Consider the following 20,824-nt stretch of genomic DNA (forward strand, 5'->3'; position numbering starts at 1 on the left):
TCTCGCTAAGTGACATACTTGATAAGGCCGCTAGATAAACCTCCTTAGCGAGAGGATTTATATGTCACTTAAAGAACTCACTCCTGATTGCTATGATTCAAGGGATCTAGAATAAGATCACACTTTCCAAGATCAACCTGGTTTCTGTAAGAAAGATGACAGACAAGAGAGGTCTATGAGATCATAACATTAACAAATGAGATCAGAACGTTAACAAATGAGATGGAGTTGATTTGAGCTATTGCTTGCTTTACCAAAGGTTTCCAGTAACTGTGTTTGACACCGAAATCAGCAAATACCTATTGCACCAAACATCCTGATTTGGCTATTCTCAAGGAAAAAAATACAACATTTTTCAGGGCGGAAATCAGGTCCAAGGAAACAACTTTTTGAAAGCTCGCACAATTATTGATTTTCTCTTTTTCATTAGACACAATAAATGCAGTTTCCCAAATAATTTGTGATTGTAGGTCTTGCCAAAAGGAGGCATTATTTCAGATGGAAAAAAGAAACAATGAAGAATCAGATTCAATGCTCATAATTTATTCAGTAAAGATCACTAGTGCGTGGTTTGTTTTCAATACTGACATGCTTTGTCTTCTTCCCACGTTATGGATTTCGGCTAAGTCTGTCCTCATCAGAAACAAGCTTACTACATCCCTCGATCTTTTGCTCATATGCCAAATTGGTGTCTGTCCTGGTCATGACCTAAGTCACAATCTTATCTTTTGCTATGATATCCTTACATATGTGCAAATTTTCCTTCCCTCGATCTTATCGCTGTAAGGTTCAGGTGAAGCCATATCTGTGCCATGTCTTTCAGGGCTTTCCAATGAATGTTTATGTGAATAAATCAGAAATTGTAAACAGTTTGTACCTCCATTCTTTCGCTCTTAAGGTTGTCATCCCAATAGTCACACATGAAAACATTGGAATGAGCTCTATATGCTTCGTCAATTCTATGGTCATGAATCATGATTGATATCTTCCTGATCATGTATCCCGATATCACATTCTTCAAGATCCTTCTCCTTACGCAGAAAGTTCTGATTAGCAGGCTTTTCCAAGTATCAATCCGGAATTGTTTGATTTCAGAGTACACTCTTCCCAAATAGCCTTTATAAATTTGCAAAGTATATGTATTTATATCTTTCTCCTTTTCATTTATCATATGAGGGTTTCTTTTGTCCATCTGGCCAGCCCCTATATAATACAACTTTGCCTGGTTCCCTATGTACTAGCAACGATCCTGTAGCTTCCTGTGATACACCATTAAACAAATCTTATAAGCTACTGTTAAAACATAAAAAGTATTATATCAAAATGTAAAGCTAAATTGCAAATTTTAGTCTAGAAATAATTTAATAAATCCTTAAACTAACCTCAAGCTGGAATGCAATTTCAGAAATTGAAGTGCCCTTGGCCCTATCCTTGACCTCAACTTTGACAAGGGAATGCTTTTTAAAACGTGAGCGGATGGACTTTGCCAGGTCAGACACAACATTTTTCTTTCCTGCATTGAACAGCATTAACAGTTTCAATTTTATCTTACTGTGGACAGTTCAGAAGATATTTACATGAGTGAACTGTACAAGTATTGCACTTTTCAGTATACAAAGATGTAAAGAGATGCTTTGGTGAGACATTAAGGCATAAAATGTTTACCAACACAGAATTGTGGATGCTTCGGCATTTTCTTAGCTAGCTCCCGCAACAGGCGTCTGTCTTTATTTGAAAGAGGTTCAGCTCTATATACTTCATTAGATGTCTTTTCCTTTTTATTGTGTTCTGCAGTTCTGATCATAGCTTTACCCAAGTTGGTTGCAGTTTTTACTACCTGAAATGCTGCTCGGTCATCTTCATTTTTGTTACTGCTGTCATATAGATCCAAGGATGCCTCTAGATGTTGGCCCTGCATAAGATAAACATGAATGTACTCTTAGAAAGCAACAATATTGACAACTATATCAAATGGAGCAGTCATAAAACATATAAAGTTGTGAAGCTTAGTTTATTCAGCTAGTTTAATTGAACCTAAAATGGATTTCTCACAATTGACTACTCAGATATAGTTTCCCCACCTCTACATATTCTGAATCCAACTCTCTCATCATTTGGATATTATTTTCTTCCTCATCTTCAGAAGAATAAGCAGATCTCATTTCTTCACTCAACTCTTCAGGGATATTATTTTCTTCCTCATCTTCAGAAGAATAAGCAGATCTCATTTCTTCACTCAACTCTTCAGGGATTTCTTCCTTAACATCTTGTAGTTTACTCTAAAGAAACAGAACACCGATGCATTTTTTAATAAATTCACAATATAGTAAACGGATAGCTCTAACATTCTAGAATTTTAGACATTCAGAGCTCAGCATGTTTGCTTCCATTTGCAATGTACAATAGTAACATGTTGAAAATTTGACGGTACCCATGGAATACTAGTTTCATTTTAGCAATACCATCTTTGCAATTGTAAATGTATAAAGACTATGTCATTATATTCTACTTTCTAGTAACCCTATTTATGGTACAACTATTTGATGAATTGATAACATGTCAATCAAAGGAGTAAGACGTACAAGGTGAAATTTCAGCCGTTCTATATCCCTTTCCACTCGCAAAAGCTCGAGTCTTAGTGACTGAAATGGAGAAAAAAGTATTTCAGAAGGATAATGATAAATGGAAAATTGTACTCAAAAAAGGAGTCAAGAAGAATGATCCTGTGAAGCTAAACTTCTCAGTGCAAGTACCTCACGCCGCTGGATTCTGTTCCAACGCCTTAATGCAACTTTCTTGCTCAAGAGACTATCTGGCCTCAACATAGTTGGACGCTGATAAGTCTTTCCATGGTACAAAATTATAGCATAACCTTTTTCCACACTGTCTACTGCCACTAATATTCCCCCACTTTCATATTCCAAAATTCTGGCCAAGTCTTTAACCTGTACAAAACTATTTTCTTTTGAAATGATTTTTACTAGTTTCCGATATTTCCAATGCAAGTGTATGTTTTCAATGATATCATCAAAGATTCCTGGTTTTCCTGAAACAGGTAGGAGCAGAGGTAATGAACGTTAAGTTGTTAGAATCAATGCATATACCAACACTACTACTCACATAAGTCATAACAGAACCTCTATTTGTTTTTGTCTGGAAAAATATACTGCTTACCCAGCAATATAAATGCATTCATTCTTAAACCAATTTTGCGAAGCACTAGTCTCTCTTCTATGGTGATCGTCTCTCGATTAGCTGGTGGTTCAACACATTTTAAATCCCATTCTAGTGCATGTAATTCATTCTCCACCTCAACTTTCTTTGATGAAGCCTGTACATTAAGAAGACAAGCATCTCTGAAAATGCTTTATTTATAATAAAGCTAAACTACACAGACATTCTGTTTGCCTTGACCAATGTGTTGTAAATGAGATCCTAAATGGAAATATTATATCAACTTAAGCCTGTAAGAGTGCAATTTAAAATGGTCAACAAGGACGCTACTGAAATTGGCAGACATTCTATGCAAATATTAAATATTTCTTCAAATTTTCCAAAGTTTCAAATCAAATGTGGACTGATTAAACTATTAGATGAATTAATTGGTGTCGCACTGTCGGCTTATACAGTTCTCATGATCCAAAGTTCATTCTGTTTTGAGTCTCGGTATAAATAAATTGTTATTTAATATTTATGAAAATGTTGGGTGGTGATTAGTTTTGAGGTGTTTATTGTGAGGTTGAAGCGGTTCAGATGCATAGTTGAGAGAATGGCTTATATAATTTAATTGTAAAATCTTTTAAATCAACCCTCCATATTTCGATAATATATTGCTTTCATTATTATATTCAAGGCTTAGAATTTTCATGCCTGCATTTTCCTGGCTCTTACAAGTGATATCAAAGGCACAGCTAGAATAAAGCAAGAATGAACGTCCATAGAATGAATGCTTCTATCATCTGCATTTTTCTATAAGTTCATAGCTTTTGATTTTTTTATGGTTCACTATATCAGAGAGCCCGAGTAGATTTATTCGGGCTGAGATAATTACAAGCAAGTCCCCCTCTAAAAGGAAAATGCATTACTAACAGTACCATTGCCATAGAAAGTTCAACCATCATTCCATTCAAATTAAAAATTTGATGTATACAGTTTTGCAGGTTGAAGTGGTTGATGTGTATAGTTGAGAGGATGGCTTATACAAGTCAAATGTAAAATCCTTTATCTCAAGCCTTGCATATTTTGACAATATATTACTTTTATTAACACATTCACGTTTTGGAATTTTCATTCTTGTGTTTTCCTAGCTCTTACAATAGGAAAGATATAACTTCTAGAAGCTTACATGATCCAGCTTGCTATCAAGACTTAGCTTAGCTTTATATGCTCCTTTTTGCATCTGCTTTTGATCTTCACTATGTCGCCTTCTTTTCCATTGTTTTTTGCGTCCTTTATTTTGAGCTACTGTACCGGATACATTGAACTGTAATTCCCTTTCAGCAAGGACTGATGAGGATTCTTGTCTTTTTTTCCTTTTTATCTTCTTTGTAAGTAAACTTGTTGCTTTTCTCTCTGTGAGTACAGAAGCTGCATCAAAGGAATGAAAGTCCTTTCCTCTATACAGAACAATGAATTCATTATTTCTTGAAAGAAGAGTGCCACCTGTAAGCCCCTGTAATACTTAACAGTTAATAAATTTGAAAGAAAACACAATGCAAGGTAGCATAAGACATAAGAGTCCAAAATTTTAATATAACAATGCATATTCATAGTTGTTTAGAAACTCCTGCATTGCAAATACCTGCATTGAATCAACATGAACAATGTGGAGTGCAATAAAACTAACTTGAGAAAGGATAACATTGATCCCAAAACGAGTTATGATCCTTATCTGATATGAGTCTTTGTTATGCAACAAAAGATGTTAATTCAGAAGCAAAAATGATCCTAGTTATACAAATATGGCTTACATTTTGAGAACAGAAAATAGTATACTGTCATTATTACACCTGCATACACACATGGAAACAAGATTATGAGCATGGGATACAATGTTCCTCAAGCTCTTTGACATGGTTGTCATTAACTATTGTACTGAACAGCATGGATATGGAAATGAAGTATTTGTATCCATTGTACAGGATTCATGTCAAACTCACTGAGACTTGAGAAGACTATGCAATGAGTTGGTACAAAGGCGAGCTTAGTTGGCCCATTCTCCAAGACTCGCCAGTGACTTGGCAAGTTTAGTGAAACTTAGTGAAACTCTCCCATATCCTCTCTTAGACTCAAGAAGATCATGGGAGAGATTCGGTTGCATTTCTATGCAGCCTGTAAAGAAAACAGTATATTTTTAATTTTGTTTTGGGATCCCGGAGGAGTTTTCCAGCCTGCGCCTGGGAAATGAACTTGTTCAATACAAATTTCTTTTTAAGTTTGAGAGAGATTTTTACCTTGTTAAGGAATTAGAAGAAATTCATAATTGTAGGTGTGCCTTTTGGCATTTTCAGACCATGAGAAACAATGGGTGAAATTACTTTTACACTTGCAGCTGCATATTCAAGTCATATCTTGGTCCTTTTTTCTTCAAAAACCCTACATTATGAAATAAAAAACCCTACATTATGAAACCAAAAACATTGAATCCCAAAAAATGGACAAGAAAAGGTTAGAAACTTTGTGGAGAATAATTTTATAGAGCTCTCTATGTTTTGAGGATGAGTAATGAGCACTTTCTGTTGAAAAGAAATGAATAGGAAGGCTAACTCATTGAAATGGAGAATGGTTCCTCTTCATTGAAATATCACCTTGACAAGAGAAGGCTAAAGGCATGCAATTTTTTCCTCTTGATATTACGAAGAAATGGAAAAGGATTTATCCATCGTAGAGAAAAACAAACAAACAAGAGAAAATTGAAGAATTAAATAGAATATATGTACTGTCTTGGAATTGGGGCAAGCAACATTAATTTCATTACCAAATCCACTACAACCAACCTCTGCTACTCCACAGCCAATTTCTCATTCGATTACTCACGAATTTTTTACTGCTAGTGTTACTACACTCTACTATTGTTCAATCCTCGAACACAGATCCTTAAAGTTTTTGTGCTTCTTTTTTTTTCTTTCAGTAATACTATAGGTGTTTAACCTTCCTTTTGATATCACAAATGGATGGCATTCCAACACAATGTGTTGTTTGTAACTAGGGTAATATATGGGTTCGGATTGCCTTAAGGCAACATCCGAACCCATTTAGGACTGGGCCCTATCCTAAAGGGTAACGTGCCCCAAAGATTAAGCCCAGCCCTATGCTTGCATGCCATCCTAAAACCCCACGCCACAATAACAATATTGGCGCCAAAAAGGAAGGAGGCCGACTTGCAATAATAAAGGTTAAGATGCATATAAATAAAGATACTTTGCAAAGACAATATGATTCATTCATTCAAGCGAATTAGCTCTGCATGAAAAATGCGAACTTACACTTGGAGGGTGCGAAATTGTCTATACTTATGCGAACTTGTTCTAGAGGACAAAGGCAATCTTTGGTGCAGACTTGAAGAGCTTAGAAGTGCAGATCTGTCATTCAAGAAGGATTCAGATTTGTCAAGGAAGCTAAGTATTGTACTTGTGTTATTAAGGGAGAATATATAATCTGACCTGTGGGTCTTTAATGCTGGGTTTTTCCTCCTTGGAGGTTTTCCGAGGGTATTTGTGTTTGTCTCTTGTTTACTTCCTCCATTTATGAGTTTACTAAATTATGATTTATTAAAATGTTATAAATCTGATTACAATCTAGAGCATAATTAAAGGATATAAATCTGATTACTAATCTAGGGCACAAAAATTACACAATGAAACAAGGAAATCATATTGACCATTCTATTTTTCAGATTTTTTTGACTTTTACGTCTCTAAATTGACAATCAATAATTGGTCTTAGTTTTAATACTACTTCCATGGTTCTGACTTCGTGTGGTGGATTGGGGTAATGTTGGATGAAGTTGCAAGTATCTATAGATAGATTTCTGACCATCACATCTCTTAAGCATAAACAAGTTAGACTATAATCTTTGTTAGGTTAACCAATGGGAGAATAGCACTATTTTTACCTTCTTTGTGTCTTCTACATAGATAATTCCATTTCTTGAATCAACTGATGCATCAAATATGCAAAGCTGATTTTAGGCATTTTTGAGTCAATTGTCTTGGAATTGGCGGTGGAATATGTGCACACTAGTACAAGTAATGCTTCAAATTAAGTGCCCATTTTGAAGAACGTAGATGCCTCTATTTTTTTGACCTTTTGTATAGAAATCTATATTTATTCAATGTTAAAAGGCTTTAAAAAAATTTGAGAGGGTAAAATCAGTTTGGACAAGGCAAAATCCTTAAAACAAATACGACCAGAATGATCCTCTACTTAATAAGAATGTTCATGGGAAAAGAAGATTTTCTGACCTACAATCACCTACTTGGAAAATAACTACTTCTTAGGCACTTATAGTGATTGCAGTAACATGTAGCAAGAGTAACTCAAATTCATATGGTGGAACATGCTTTTGATAAAATACTTCTAGAGAACATCTCATGAGGTGATAAAAATCTTGAAACTAGGGGTTTGTCACCTTTCAAGTTCAAAATATGAAAAAATGGAAAGAAAAAAAAACTTACCAATATATACAGAAGTTAAAACTATCTACTAGATTTACCAAAATATATATACTGAATATTAAAATACTTCATGAAGTGAAAAAACCCCATAAAAATTAAAATCTCTAAGACTGCACTATGAAACCTCCAATTATGTAAAGACAATCACATATATTGTCCCCTAACATGTCTGCATCATCCTATGAGGTCAATTATCCAAATCATCCACTCCTCTCTTTCTGAATTGTAGTTTGAGCCTCCTCATAGACTACAGTATCATTTTATATCCTATTCTATGGTGGAAAATTTGTTCTCATCATCCAAATCTATGGTGGATTTTTGCTTTGGCATTTGTTATTCATACAATGGAGGTGGGAGTACATCCATTCCCAAGTGTTCCAATCTGAAAATCATAGGATTTCCTCCTAGGAAAGGCAAGTGAGTAATCTCACTGTCATCTGTAACCTTCACACTTATCCCAGAAATGGCATCATAATGTTAAGGTTGCAAAAATGATGTAAAAACCATTATACAATCTACTCAAGAAATTCTTGGTCTCGACACATACTAGACTCAATTGTCTATGGTATTCTGCTATCCCATCAAGTATGGAACCAAACTGACAAGTAAGTCCACTCCACAAAACTCACCTGTCAACATGCTGAAAATGAAATCTTTTTAAATGCCTAGAATCTCTGGAGTATGCACGTAATGAATCTTAATTCCCCTAATAAAATGTTGTGTTGATGTTGCTTTCATATGACCCAAGACAGAAGGAATATACAGTTCCTCAATGAAATTATATTTGTAACTTTGTTCTCTGTGGTAAAATTCATCAACTACAAGTTCTACCCTGTCTTGGGTAATTCCATCACCTAAGATTTTCTAGGATGTATGAAATGGTAATTTCTGTGTTCTCAATGATCAATGAAGTCATATTTGTTAATTTTCTCTCCATGGTAAAATTCATCAACCACGAATTCTACCTTGTCTTGGGTAAATTCCATCAACTAAGTTTTTCTAGCCTGTATGAAATGGTAACTACCCTGTTCTCAAAGATCAAGACGGATGTTTCTTCCAGTCTTATGTTTTAAACAAACCGATAGGAGGGGCTTATTGTTTCTGCATCAAAAAATGAGCCTCATCAACACATGGTGGATTAGAACTCTGGAAAAGGAACCTGCAGCATGTGATTATTGTTGTTTTGCCACCAATACCTAGCCAAAACTACAACTTCTAGCATATTTGGGATAATTTCCTCTACAGGAATCTGCTTTGAGATTCATAGATGGCTTATTAAAGTAATATTGTAATATTTAGCTGATAATGGTCATTTAAGTCATTTAAGTAGTTTAGTTCGTAACTTTTTGTTCTGTATGCCAGTTAGTAAGTTTTAGTAACTTTCGTTTGTGTCTTTAGTTCTTGATCGTTTCCGCTATGGAAAGATCTTCTATAATTGCTTATATGAGTATTCCTCTCCTTTTGTTTATATCGAACAATCAATTATTATTTCATGGTATTGGAGTAGAGGTAACTGTTTGGCAAATTTTTTAATAAAATTTGTGGTTTCATTACCTAGAATTTATTTACAGAAGTTTTTTGAAATACTTTTTTATGAAAATCGTATATATTTTTTCCTTGATAATTTCATGAGAAATTTTAGAAGATTTTTTTTTGAACGATTTAAAAAAAAAAAATCATGGGTTTTTTCAAGGGTTTCTTCTTTTCGATAAAATCGCATCTCCGCCTCATGAAGATCACACGTTGAGGTTTCAATCAAATCGCGACTTGATTTTTGTTGAAAATTCACATGGGTTTACTTATTGTAGAACCATGTTGGGGTTTTTCAAAAAATACGTTGGTTTTTCTCTACTTGACTGGGGTTTTTCAACTGCAAATCAAGACAGCTTCTTTTCAACTGTAAAAATTGCATGCTAAGCTTTTCCCACACAAGGCAACTTGGGATTTTCGGCAGTCTCTAGTTTCTATTTTGCACACGACGAAGTATTTTAGTTCTGGGTTTTGGCCGTGACGGGTTGTCTATAGCACAATTTGGGTGTTTTTCCTTCCAAGCAAGGGATTTTGTGGCCATTGGTATTTCCACGCAACATCTGGTGTTTTTTTGTGTGAAGGGATTTTTTGCAGAGGCTGCATCTAGGACCTTTCTTTTTCCTGCAACTTCTAGTTGTTTTTGGCCATTGTTTTTGCTCGTGACAGGTCTGGTCCATGCACCTATGGTTTCAAGGCAACAGATTTGTGCTGCATTTTTAGATGACCTAGTGTTTTAGTGTGCAACCTAGGGTTTGCTGAGACTTCTATTTTTTGGTGGATTTTGCATGATTTTTTTTCAAAAAAATCATGGAGGATTTTTGGCATGATTTTTTCCCAAAAATTGTGGTCCTCTTTTGTTGTTTTTTGATAACTTTGTAAATCATGTGTTTTTACTATTTTTCCATAAAACAAAGGTTTTTTATCATTTTTTCCACAAAACGAAGGCTTTTGCCAATTTTTTCACAAAATCATGTGCAATTTCAACATCGCATCAAGGGTTTGATATTTTTTCACAAAATTGTGGTGGTCTTACAATAGCTTTTTTTGATGATATTTGGACAAAATCATAGATTTTAGATTGATCTCAGTTTCCGTGTCTCTAGATAATGGGAGGGATGGCTTTGTTACCCAACATCATGTTGGAAAGCACTTAGAGGTTCAATGGAAAGAACTACAATGCTTGGAAGTAGAGGATGCTCACTAGTTGAGTACCGATGTCTAGAACAAATTGTTTTGGGTAATTCTATTCATCCTATAATAGCAAGCAAAGACTAGGACTAGTTTGATGAGTGTAACCATGAAGTGGTTATGTTGCTCTAGTTATTCGTCTTCGATGAGATGCTTCTAGAAGTGTCGATCGACAAGATTGTTGCACAAATTTGGACTCACTTGAAGGATCTGCAGGAGATGTCAGATTAAGGTAGAGCTTTCATCTTGAAGAATATGTTATTCTCGATTATGATGGACGACAAGATGTCTTTGCAACATCGTTTAATGATGATCAAAGACATTCATGATCAAATGGAGGTCATTGATCGCAAGATGGAAGAAGAGGATATGGTGGTCATCACGCCGAGATTCTTACTAGGATCCAATGAGCACTTCATTGGAACTCTCAATGTTACATCCACCGATGTTGACTGGAAGTTTGATGAACTATGCAATAAGCTCTTGTAGCAAACCAAGTGTTTACCTCACTGGGTAAACAGGAAGAATACAGAAACTGAACAGCAATGCACAATGCAATTACAAAGGAAGTACCAGAATAAGCTTTCCATTAATGTCAAAAGATGTTCATATTATAATCTGTCGTCCACATTACATGTTCTCCAACACCCGGAGGTGGTACAATATATGGCAGCCGAAGGGGTGCGACACAACCATTGCGACTCCAACTACCTACCCGTCGGCTAACTAACTGACTATCAATAATTAACATTACTAAACTATACATATTTTCCGATAACATCATCCCCCCCAAAAAAGAAGTCGTCTCCGACGACTAACAACAAAATGGAGACAATGCATATATACACCCAAAACAAAGTCAAGGAGGGGGCTGAGGAAGCGTCCCTGAAGTCGAAGGCTGGGATGCTGGTGTTTGGGCCGCCAGGCGGGCGCGGAGGTCATAAACCTGCTGAGTGCGTGCTGCCACATCCCGCTCCGCCACCAACACCTTCTCTAAAGCCGTCTTCACCATATGCGCAGCTTCCAGCAACTCCTTCTCCTTGGTATCCGCGGACTCTGTCATACCGACCAACTGAGTCTGCAACAAACCCCGCTCTGCAGTAACAACATCCAACTCCTACTGCACAAGGCTCCGCGCACTTTGCTCCTCCGACAGGCGGATGTCAACCGCAACCTTCTCTGCACGGGCTGTCTCAAGCTATGCTAACAACTGCGTCCTCTCGGCTGCCCACGAAGCCTGCTGTCTGGCGAGATCTCTCTCTATCTCTACACGAGCAGCCTCGCAGACCGCGGACTCATGCTGCGTCTGCCACAGTGCATAGTAGGCATCCCTGTAAACCTGCTCAATCTGTCGGACGAGAGTAGTCACCCTACTCTCCACGACGGGCTGAGGCACTCTCCAAGCCTCGAGCATTGCATCTGTCTGAATAGCTGGCCACCCTTGTGACTCAAAGCATGTAACAAAGGCTGTTGAACAACCTACCTGCATAAACTGGAGGACCTGCTCTAATTCCTCCACAACCTGCTGCAAAGCTCGTGTCTGAGCCGTTGCCACCACTCGCCGACCCCTCGTCACCATATCTGCTAAGTAAGCCTCAATGTCCTCCCCATCCTGCCCCTGGATAGCAGGGATGACTTCTCCTATCTCATGCCCTACTGCTGGTACCGGTGTCTCGCCCGATGAATCCTCCAAGTCTACCACCTCCGTCAGAGGCTCTCGCCGGGGTGAGAATACAGCAGCTCCTACTGGTGGCATCACCGTCATCTGAAATCGTCGGGTCAGCCAACTCCCCATAGCCTCCACCGATGGATCCGTACTGAACACCTCCGGGCCTCTCTCCACCTCTAAAATGTGTCTCTCCACGGGCTCCTCCAATAAAGAGGCAGACACAGTCACTACTGCCTCGGATCCCACAACGTCCAATCGCACCTGAGGCTCTGCGTCGACCCCCTCCCTGTGCTCCTCCTCTGCCACTACCTGCTGCGGTGATCCACACGACTCCACCATGCCTTCTGTACGTGCCTCTATGGTCGGAGGCGGTCCCGCGGGTGGCGCACTAGCCTGCGGAGGTGGTACGATGGAAGGTGATGCCACCTGCTGCATGGGCCCAAGTGCAACGGGCGTGCGGCCCTCCCCAAAAGCTAGAATCGACGTGCCTCCCACTCCCGCGGATGACCTCACAAGTGTGCCAAGTGGTAGTGAGGGTGGCGCAAACAAGACTCGCTCCCCCGCGGGCTCCATCCTCTCCTCTTCTGTCGCCCTACTGCTACTATCCTCCGCCGAATCCTCTTCCTCCGAAGCCTCTTCACTGCTGGAAGTCTCTCTTCCACTATCAGGTTCGGCCGAGGGGGTCTCTACTATCCTTTTCCGTTTCGCGGAAGAATGACCAATGTCAAGGTGTCTCCAATGCATGATAGGAGGCTCACCGTCTGCCAATGGTCTCTGCGGCTGTATCTCCAATTCTGCCTCCAGTACTACTTCTCGCGTGGCCTCCAGAAACAATCCGATGGCATAGTGGGGCATGTAAAACGTGCGATGCTCCATCATCAAGAACTCGCACATCCGCTCTGATAACAATGTAGCCCAATCATACACAACGCCATTCAGAAGTCCATTCATCAATATGATCTGTGGGAGAGCGATGTCCGATGCCCTACCAGACCCCGTCAACCTGCTCTTGATGACGTCCATTATGCACCACCAATGGCCCTCTGCAACAAAAGACCTACGCATCCCACGGTTTTTCGTGGCATCAACAATGCTCTCCAATTCTGTTGTGGTCAAGTCTCGGGATACTTGTTTAATCCAATATTCTTTTTCCTCCCGCGTCATCTTCTTAGCTTTCAATTCCACTTTCTTGCCATGTACTCCTGGAATGCCAAACACTCTCGTAAAATCTGCCGGTTTGAAGGATACCGTGATATCCTTCCCAAGGTACTCAAAAGTACTAGTCCGTGAATAGCTATCAAAGGTATCAACCATGAATCGTAATGCTCCCTCATACTCACGGATAGCAAACACAGGCATTCGGATGGCCCACTCCACTCCTGCTTTCCGAAGGCTCTTCTTCACCAAATCATCATTTGGTGTATCCTGCCACCACTTCCTGCATTCGGACCCATTCAATCCCTCAAAGGTGATATGCTGTGGGGTCAATGCGTTCTTCCCTCGTGCGGCATGCTGTTGTGGTGCCTTTCTCTTCTGCTTGGCGTGCATTGTGTTACCGGCTATGCGAACACCCGAAGGAAGAACTCGCGTATCCTTATTCCTATGGCTGCTATCCTGCAACTGTTTTTTCCAATTTCTTTTACCTGCTGACTCCATTAACTTCTTCCTGATACTTACTTCTTGGTTTTGCCGATGCGAAAAAACCCCTTTGGTACAGGCCTAACTACCTCCTGGCAGCTGGGACCGTGCGGTGGCAAGACTTGAACTCCTTCACGACTCAAGCTTCGAACCAATACGCTCCCGGGCAATGGTATACAACCATGCAGTCACTGCAATTGCTCACGCCCAACAAATTTGTTCAGCCGGTATCCACCACTTCGGCTGTCCTTGGGTTGTGTACGCGGTGTGGTGAGCTTGCTTTGACCGCACGGTGAAATGCCTCGTCCGCACGATGCAACGAAAACTCGTTTTATGCTGGCACACCTCCGTTTTTACTTGCGGGTTCTCCTCTGTGAATAAACCCCTTCGACTACGTGTTTTCACGGTGTTTTCTTTTTATCCCTCGCGCTGCTTGGCGTTTTGTTCCTTCGGCGATGTTCCCTTCCTTCGGTTTGCACGGCGTTTTTATTTTTCTTTTTCGCCCTTCGGTGGTGTTCCTTCCCTAGCGTCGCGTGGTGTTTCCTTTCCCTGCGGTAGTGTCTCCTTCATGCGATGTGCGACATGGCGTTTTATCTCCTTTTAAGCGGCCTTCGATGGTGTGGCGTTTTATCTTTCTGCGGGCTTCGGTGGCTTCCACCGCACGGTGGTCCCACCCGTCGGTGGTGCCACCGTTGGTGGTTCCACCGCACGGTGGTGCCACCTGCGGTGGCCACCTTTTTTTTTTTTTTTTCTACATATATATATTTTTTTTCAATTTTCTTTTATATATATTTTTTCGAATTTTCTAATTTTTAGCCGCGGCTGTCTGACTGGGGGTTCCGGTTCCCTCCGTTCGTGATAGACCTTCAGTTTCGACCCATTGACTGCGTCTGATATCTCCTTCCCGTCCAGCGTCCATAATTTTATCGCCTCGTTCGTGTTGACCTCACGTATCCGGAAGGGCCCTAACCATCGGACTTTGAATTTCCCCAGTTTAATTTCGTTTCGTCCATTATATTTAAAGACTAACTGCCCCGGGGTGAACCTCGCCCGCCGAATGTGTTGGTCGTGCCAATGTTTCCTTCGTTGCTGGGCCACGTCTGTCACCCATTGTGCCATCAGCCTTCGTTCATCGAGTTTGTTTAGGGCATACAGGCGCTCCCTCAGGCTCTCCATATCGCCAAGTTTATTCTCAATAGGAATTCGGAGACTCGGCACCATGAACTCCATCGGTACTACCGCTTCCTGTCCGTACATTAATTGAAATGGTGTCTGGCCCGTCGTTACTTTGTAGGTGGTGCGGTATGCCCATAACACCGACGGTAGTCGCTCCTCCCAATCTTCCTTTTCTACCCCGCACGACTTATAGATGACCGAAACCAGAATCTTGTTGGTCGCCTCCGCCTGACCATTGGCCCTCGGATAATACGGACTGGACAAGGAGTGAAAATTTTTGAATTCCGTCGTGAGGAGTCTCACCACATGGTTCACAAAATGGCCTCCTCTGTCACTGGTTATCTGGAGCGGAATTCCATATCTCGTGATAATTTGTTCATAAATAAATCTGGCTGTACTCACAGCGGTGTTATTAGGTAGGGCCCGTGCTTCGACCCATTTTGTCAAGTATTCCGTAGCTACCACGATGTATGTACATCGCCGCGGTCTGCTGACTTTTAAAGGCCCCACAAAATCAAGCCCCCAACGTTCGAATAACTCCTGTGCCGCTGAAGGGTTTAATGGCATGAAGTCTCGTTTTAGTGGTTTTCCGGCCCTTTGGCATGTATCACAGCTTCCGACCCATTCTCTGGTGTCGCTGTGTAGCGTCGGCCACCATAGTCCGGCTAACAGTACTTTCCTGGCCGTCGTGTCCGGCCCCATATGACCTCCTGCGGGCCCTTCGTGTGCTTCCTTCAAAATCCCCGGTATCTCTTCCTCCATCACGCATCAGCGGAGTACTTGATCTGTCCCCATTTTGTAAAGGAGTCCATTGATCAGTTGGAACGTTCGGCTCCTCAGAACCAGTTTGCGTCGTTCCCCTGGTGGCATGTCCCGAGGGAACTGGGACGTCGATAGGTACTCGCCAATACGAGTGTACCAGGATGGTAAAACCGCAATCCGGAATAAGTGCGCATCCGGGAAATCATCATTCACCCCCTCCGCTCGTTCTCCCGACTTGATTCGTGACAGTTGGTCAGCGATCACATGGCTCTTCCCTGGCCGTACTATAATGTTGAATGTGAATTCTTGCAGTAATAACAACCACCAACTCACCCGTCCTTGAATAATAGGTTTATTCACCAAGTACATCAAAGCTTGATGGTCTACATAGAAGGTGAAGGGTGTCGCCAACAAATAATGCCGGAACTTCTGTACTGCGTAAACCATGCCGAGCGCTTCCCGTTCAGTTGTACTGTAATTCTTCTCAGCTTTCGAGAGTAGTCTACTGGCGAAGTAGACCGGGTGATCCAACCCATGATCCCCAACTTGTGCTAATGTTGCACCTATTGCATAGTTGGAGGCGTCGACGTGCACATGAAATTCTCTGTCCCAGTTTGGGTAGGCCAATATTGGTGCCGCCAACAGTCGTGATTTCAATTCTTCGAAGGATTCCGACTGCGCCGTTCCCCATACGTACGGTTCCCCTTTTCTTGTGAGGTTATCCAGGGGGTAAGATATCTGGGAGAAATTTTTTATAAACCTTCGGTAATATCCGATGTGTCCCAAAAAAGATTTTACCCCTGAGACATCCTATGGGGATTCCATCTCCACAATCACCCGAACTTTATCCGGGTCTGTTTTAAGTCCCGCTTTACACACTATGTGCCCGAGTAGTCTACCCTGAGGTACCATGAATCTGCATTTCTTAGGGTTCAGTGCGAGTCGTGCCCTCCGACACCTGTCCATACATTCTCCCAGTGCCTTCAGATGCGTCTCCTCCCCGCTGTAGATGGACCAATCATCTAGGAACGCCTTGAAGTTACCCATGGACATCTTATCAAAAATGTGGAGAATTATTCGTTGGAATGTTGCCGGAGCATTGCAGAGACCGAAGGGCATCCGGTTGTAAGCATATACTCCGTCCTCCACCACAAATGTCGTCTTCAGCGTATCTTCCTCCGCTATTGATATCTGATTATAGCCGGAAAATCCATCCATAAATGAATAGATTTCATGGCCGGCCACCTCTTCAAGAATAGAGTCCGTGAACGGTATGGGAAATGGATCTTTGATGGTAACTGCATTGAGTCGCCGGAAGTCGACGCAAATCCGGATCTCGTTACCATCCTTTTTGAGGGATATTACGATCGGGGATACCCATTCGCTATTCTGCACCCTAAAAATAATCTTGGCCTCCAGCATTCGTTCAATCTCTTTTTGTACTTTTGCAGCATAGTTTTTATTCATCCTGTACGGTCGCTGCCGTACTGGTACTGCGCCTGGTACCAACAGAATACGATGAACACATAACTCCGGTGGGACTCCCTTCAAATCCTTATAAGTCCATGCGAATACATCTTTGTACTCGGTGAAAATCTTGAATGCGGCCGTTTTCAGCACTGGGTTCCAATCATCTCCTACCAGAATGATTTTCTTATCCGTCTCCGTACCTAGATTCAAAGGTTTCAGCATCGGTTCTTCATACTTCATGGCCTCCTTGTTTCTAAATTGATGTGCGGGTACGGTGTCCATTGTAGCTTCTCCTTCCTTATACTCCCCGTATTCTGGAGGATATTGATCTGGCTCCTCTCCTTCTCCTTCGACGCTTAATACGTTACAGGAGGGTGAGAACATCTCATAGTCCTCCTGCTGCCAGTGGAACAATCCATTTAGTGAATCTGTGTCATCCTCCGAACAGCAACCTCCGATTTTTAATATGCCTTCGGCATCAAGGTCCATCCCCTCTCTCCCTTCGTCTCGTGGGTCATTTTCCCTCTCGGATTCAGATCCCGAGGAAGAGGCAAGTTCCTCGCTCACCAACTGCGTCCGGAGATCAATAGTGAATTTCTTGCCTCCGCTCTCCATCGAGAGTGTATTTCGTTTCCAGTTGTGGTTTGCTTTCGCTGCCACCAACCATCCTCTTCCAAGTATGGCGTCGTACCCTTTCTGTTTCAATGGAATGACCACGAAGTCGAGTACAAAAGGTTGTGCACCCACGGTGACTTGCTGTGCCATCAACATGCCGAGGGGTTTAATCCCGTGCTGGTCTGCACCTAGCAGATTAAACTTGGGTGGCCACAGAGTGGGCTTTCCTAGCTTTTTCCATGTGTCCTCCGGAAGGACATTTACTCCGGAACCGCCGTCTACTATAGTATCCGTCAGGATGGTGCCCAGGATGCCCATCTCCACCACGGCTGGGTGTCGGCCATTGTTGACGGTAAGTACAACTGGATTTGTTGCCGAGCTTCCTAGTATGGGAGCGTCCATGTCTCTCGGTTTGGGTTTATCAACCTTTGTGCCCAACAGCACTGTCCCCAATTGCGGTATGGTGTGTAGGAGGTCTTCCAGTTTCACAGGTACCTCCATTTGGAGCATCTGCCGTACAATGTTCCGCTCCGCGTCTGTGCAGTAGGGTCTAGATGAGTCGTGTGTCTCTCCCCGTTGGGCTTTCATGGCCCTTTCTATTTCCTCCCTTGCCTCCGTCATTCTCTGCTTCTCCGTTGGGGGATGGGGGTATCGGGCTTCCTTTGCCTGCCCTCGGGTAAGAGCAAGGATGGCTTCTTTACCCCGTGTGTTGCCTTCGATATCAATCAGATTGGCCCCTACGCCAGACTTCGGACAATCGGCATCTTCATGGTCACTGGGGCCACACCACCGACATAGCTTTTGAGTGGTGTCATTGTTATTACACTCTCGTGCGTAATGACCCCATTGATTGCAAGCCCTACATTGAATCATCGGGCGTCCCTTCGCATCGTATTGGACCCTGTTTCTGGTGGAATTATTATTATTCCCCCGTCCGCCTCATCGGTTTCCTCGGTAGCCTCCGGAAGATGCATTATTGTTTGAATCCGATGTGGAGGGCTGCTCATGTGCAAAGAGCACTTGCTGGTTACGTGCCTTCAGATTGTATGGGCATTCCTTCGTAGAATGTCCCATGATCTGGCAGATGTCACAGAATGCCTTCTTGGGACAGGCACCCTTTGCGTGGCCGCTCTCCTTACAATCCGTGCACCACAGTTCATCATCCTTGCTTGTGGTCCCCTTCATTGTCTTAAACTCTTTTAACATCCGTTCCATATCCTTCTGAAGGGCCGTGACTTTCTTCTTCGGCTTCTCATCACTGCTACTCTCTTCTTCCGACGTATCATCTTCAGAGGATGACGAAGATCTATTCTTCTTCCTTTTGGCCGTCTTATTTTCACTTTCCAAGTCCATGGCCCGGTTGTATGCATCATCGTAGGATGTCGGAGGCACAATTTTCATCTTTCGTCGTAGCTTAGGGTTCAGACCCTCGACAAACCACCGCTTCTTTAAGCCATCAGCCGGTTGGCTTTCCATCTTTCCGACTAATTCCTTCAGCCGGCGGCCATATGCCCGTACGGTCTCCTTCTTTCCTTGCTTTGTTCCATAGATTTCGGAGACTATCTCATTATCATCTCGGAGAAGCCAAAATTCCTTCTCGAATGCTTTCTTCAATTCATCCCACGTAGTTACCCCGGTTTTATCCAAGTCTGAATACCAGTCAATAGCCACTCCTCTCAGTGTGGCAGGGAACTGTTTCATCCATTCATCCTGGTCAGTCACCCCGTTGGCTGTCCAGATGGTTTCGCAGGTACGGCAATGCCGTGCGGTATCATCTTTGCTATCCTCGTTGAATTTGGGCAACTTCTGTTTGGTCGCCATTGATGGAAGTCGTCCACTTGGAGGTGGTTGTGGCCGTGTCTGCCCTCTGGCGCTGCTCCCTCCGATGCCGCTGATGTCTCTTGTGGTGGTGACAAAAGGTACGGTGTTCTGCCTTGTACCTACCGTGCGGTTAGCTTCCCCTTCGCCGTCACCCGTGCCCGGCTCCCTTCGGTGATCCTCCCTTTGTGGCGTGAGAGCGACTACCGTGCGGTTAGCTTCCCCTTCGCCGTCACCCATGCCCGGCTCCCTTCGGTGATCCTCCCTTTGTGGCGTGAGAGCGACTACCGTGCGGTTAGCTCCCCCTTCGCTATCACTCGTGCCCGGCTCCCTTCGATGATCCTCCCTCTGTGGCGTGAGAGATAAGTTTTTGAACCGATCTCGAGTCTCTTCAACTAGTTCTCTCCGTAACCTAGTTTCCTCCAAAAACTCTTCGAGGCTTCTCGCTCTACAGTAGTCTGGCGACGCGTAGAAATTCCCCTTGGCTTCTGCACCTTCCGTGACACCTCCTTGGTTCTCTTCGGGCAACCCTTCGGCAGGTCGTCCTTCGGCAAGTTGCCTCAGCCTCCGTCTACGTTCTACACGTTGTTCCAGAATCAAAGCCTTCTGCGCAGCCTCCCACTCGTCGGTTTCTAATATCTTATTTCTGTCTTTATTCAATAAATTGGGCATTAATTGTGGTACAATTTCATGTTTCACAACACATAAACCAAAACACAACACGTCTTTATTAATTCATTCTTTTGTATACAATCAACATAATTCTTCTGCTTCTAACAGTGTTCTTTATTTCTCTCCCTTCACAATTTAAGGATTATTTGTCCTTCGTCGGTCTTCCCTACGTCCGTCATCCTGGCGCTCATGAAATTCTCGTAAGATTTGCTGTCGTCGGTTCTCACGGTAGGTGTCTTCTCTGCAGTTTTGAAGAGCCAAAAATGCTTGAGCCAGAAGGCTAGGCAAATTGCTCATTAACCGATTCACCGCCGGGCTTACACCAAGCCCACTCCACACAGCATCCTCTGGAACAGCCTCAATGGTGGCTTCCCTCCGTACGTGTGTTTCGATGGCCGCTTGAAGGATGCAAGAGAAATCTTTTGTGAGTGCTCGTTCTCCTTCGAACAGTTCTTGGTGATCCTCGTCAGGTTTACTGCTCGTCCCCTCGGGCAATGGTTGTCACATTATCCCTGTGCCATGTAGTATATTCCCGTCCCTCCCGAAATAATTTCGGCAATGGCGCCAAATGTTTACCTCACTAGGTAAACAGGAAGAATACAGAAACTGA

The 20,824-nt window shown here is 42.4% G+C and overlaps 1 protein-coding gene across 2 annotated transcripts in view; it reads right to left on the reverse strand.

Moving 5' to 3' along the window:
* Nucleotides 1-359: 359 nt before the first annotated feature.
* The window catches only part of LOC131067656 (CRM-domain containing factor CFM2, chloroplastic), a 28,651-nt gene continuing 8,186 nt past the window's right edge, over nt 360-20,824 (reverse strand). The window contains exons 4-11 of one of the 2 annotated variants that reach the window (XM_058002754.2): nt 4,346-4,672; nt 3,175-3,331; nt 2,754-3,046; nt 2,583-2,642; nt 2,082-2,279; nt 1,666-1,912; nt 1,383-1,513; nt 365-1,259 (exon numbers count right to left, since the gene is read on the reverse strand). In XM_058002754.2, coding sequence (XP_057858737.2) covers nt 1,161-1,259; nt 1,383-1,513; nt 1,666-1,912; nt 2,082-2,279; nt 2,583-2,642; nt 2,754-3,046; nt 3,175-3,331; nt 4,346-4,672 — 1,512 coding nt within the window. In that variant the 3' untranslated portion in view covers nt 365-1,160. Of the gene's footprint in view, nt 1,260-1,382; nt 1,514-1,665; nt 1,913-2,081; nt 2,280-2,582; nt 2,643-2,753; nt 3,047-3,174; nt 3,332-4,345; nt 4,673-20,824 lie in introns of both variants that reach the window. The other variant, XM_058002755.2, reaches the window with a different exon arrangement.

Source organism: Cryptomeria japonica, chromosome 11, assembly GCF_030272615.1.
Source record: "Cryptomeria japonica chromosome 11, Sugi_1.0, whole genome shotgun sequence".
Taxonomy (NCBI): Eukaryota; Viridiplantae; Streptophyta; class Pinopsida; order Cupressales; family Cupressaceae; genus Cryptomeria; species Cryptomeria japonica.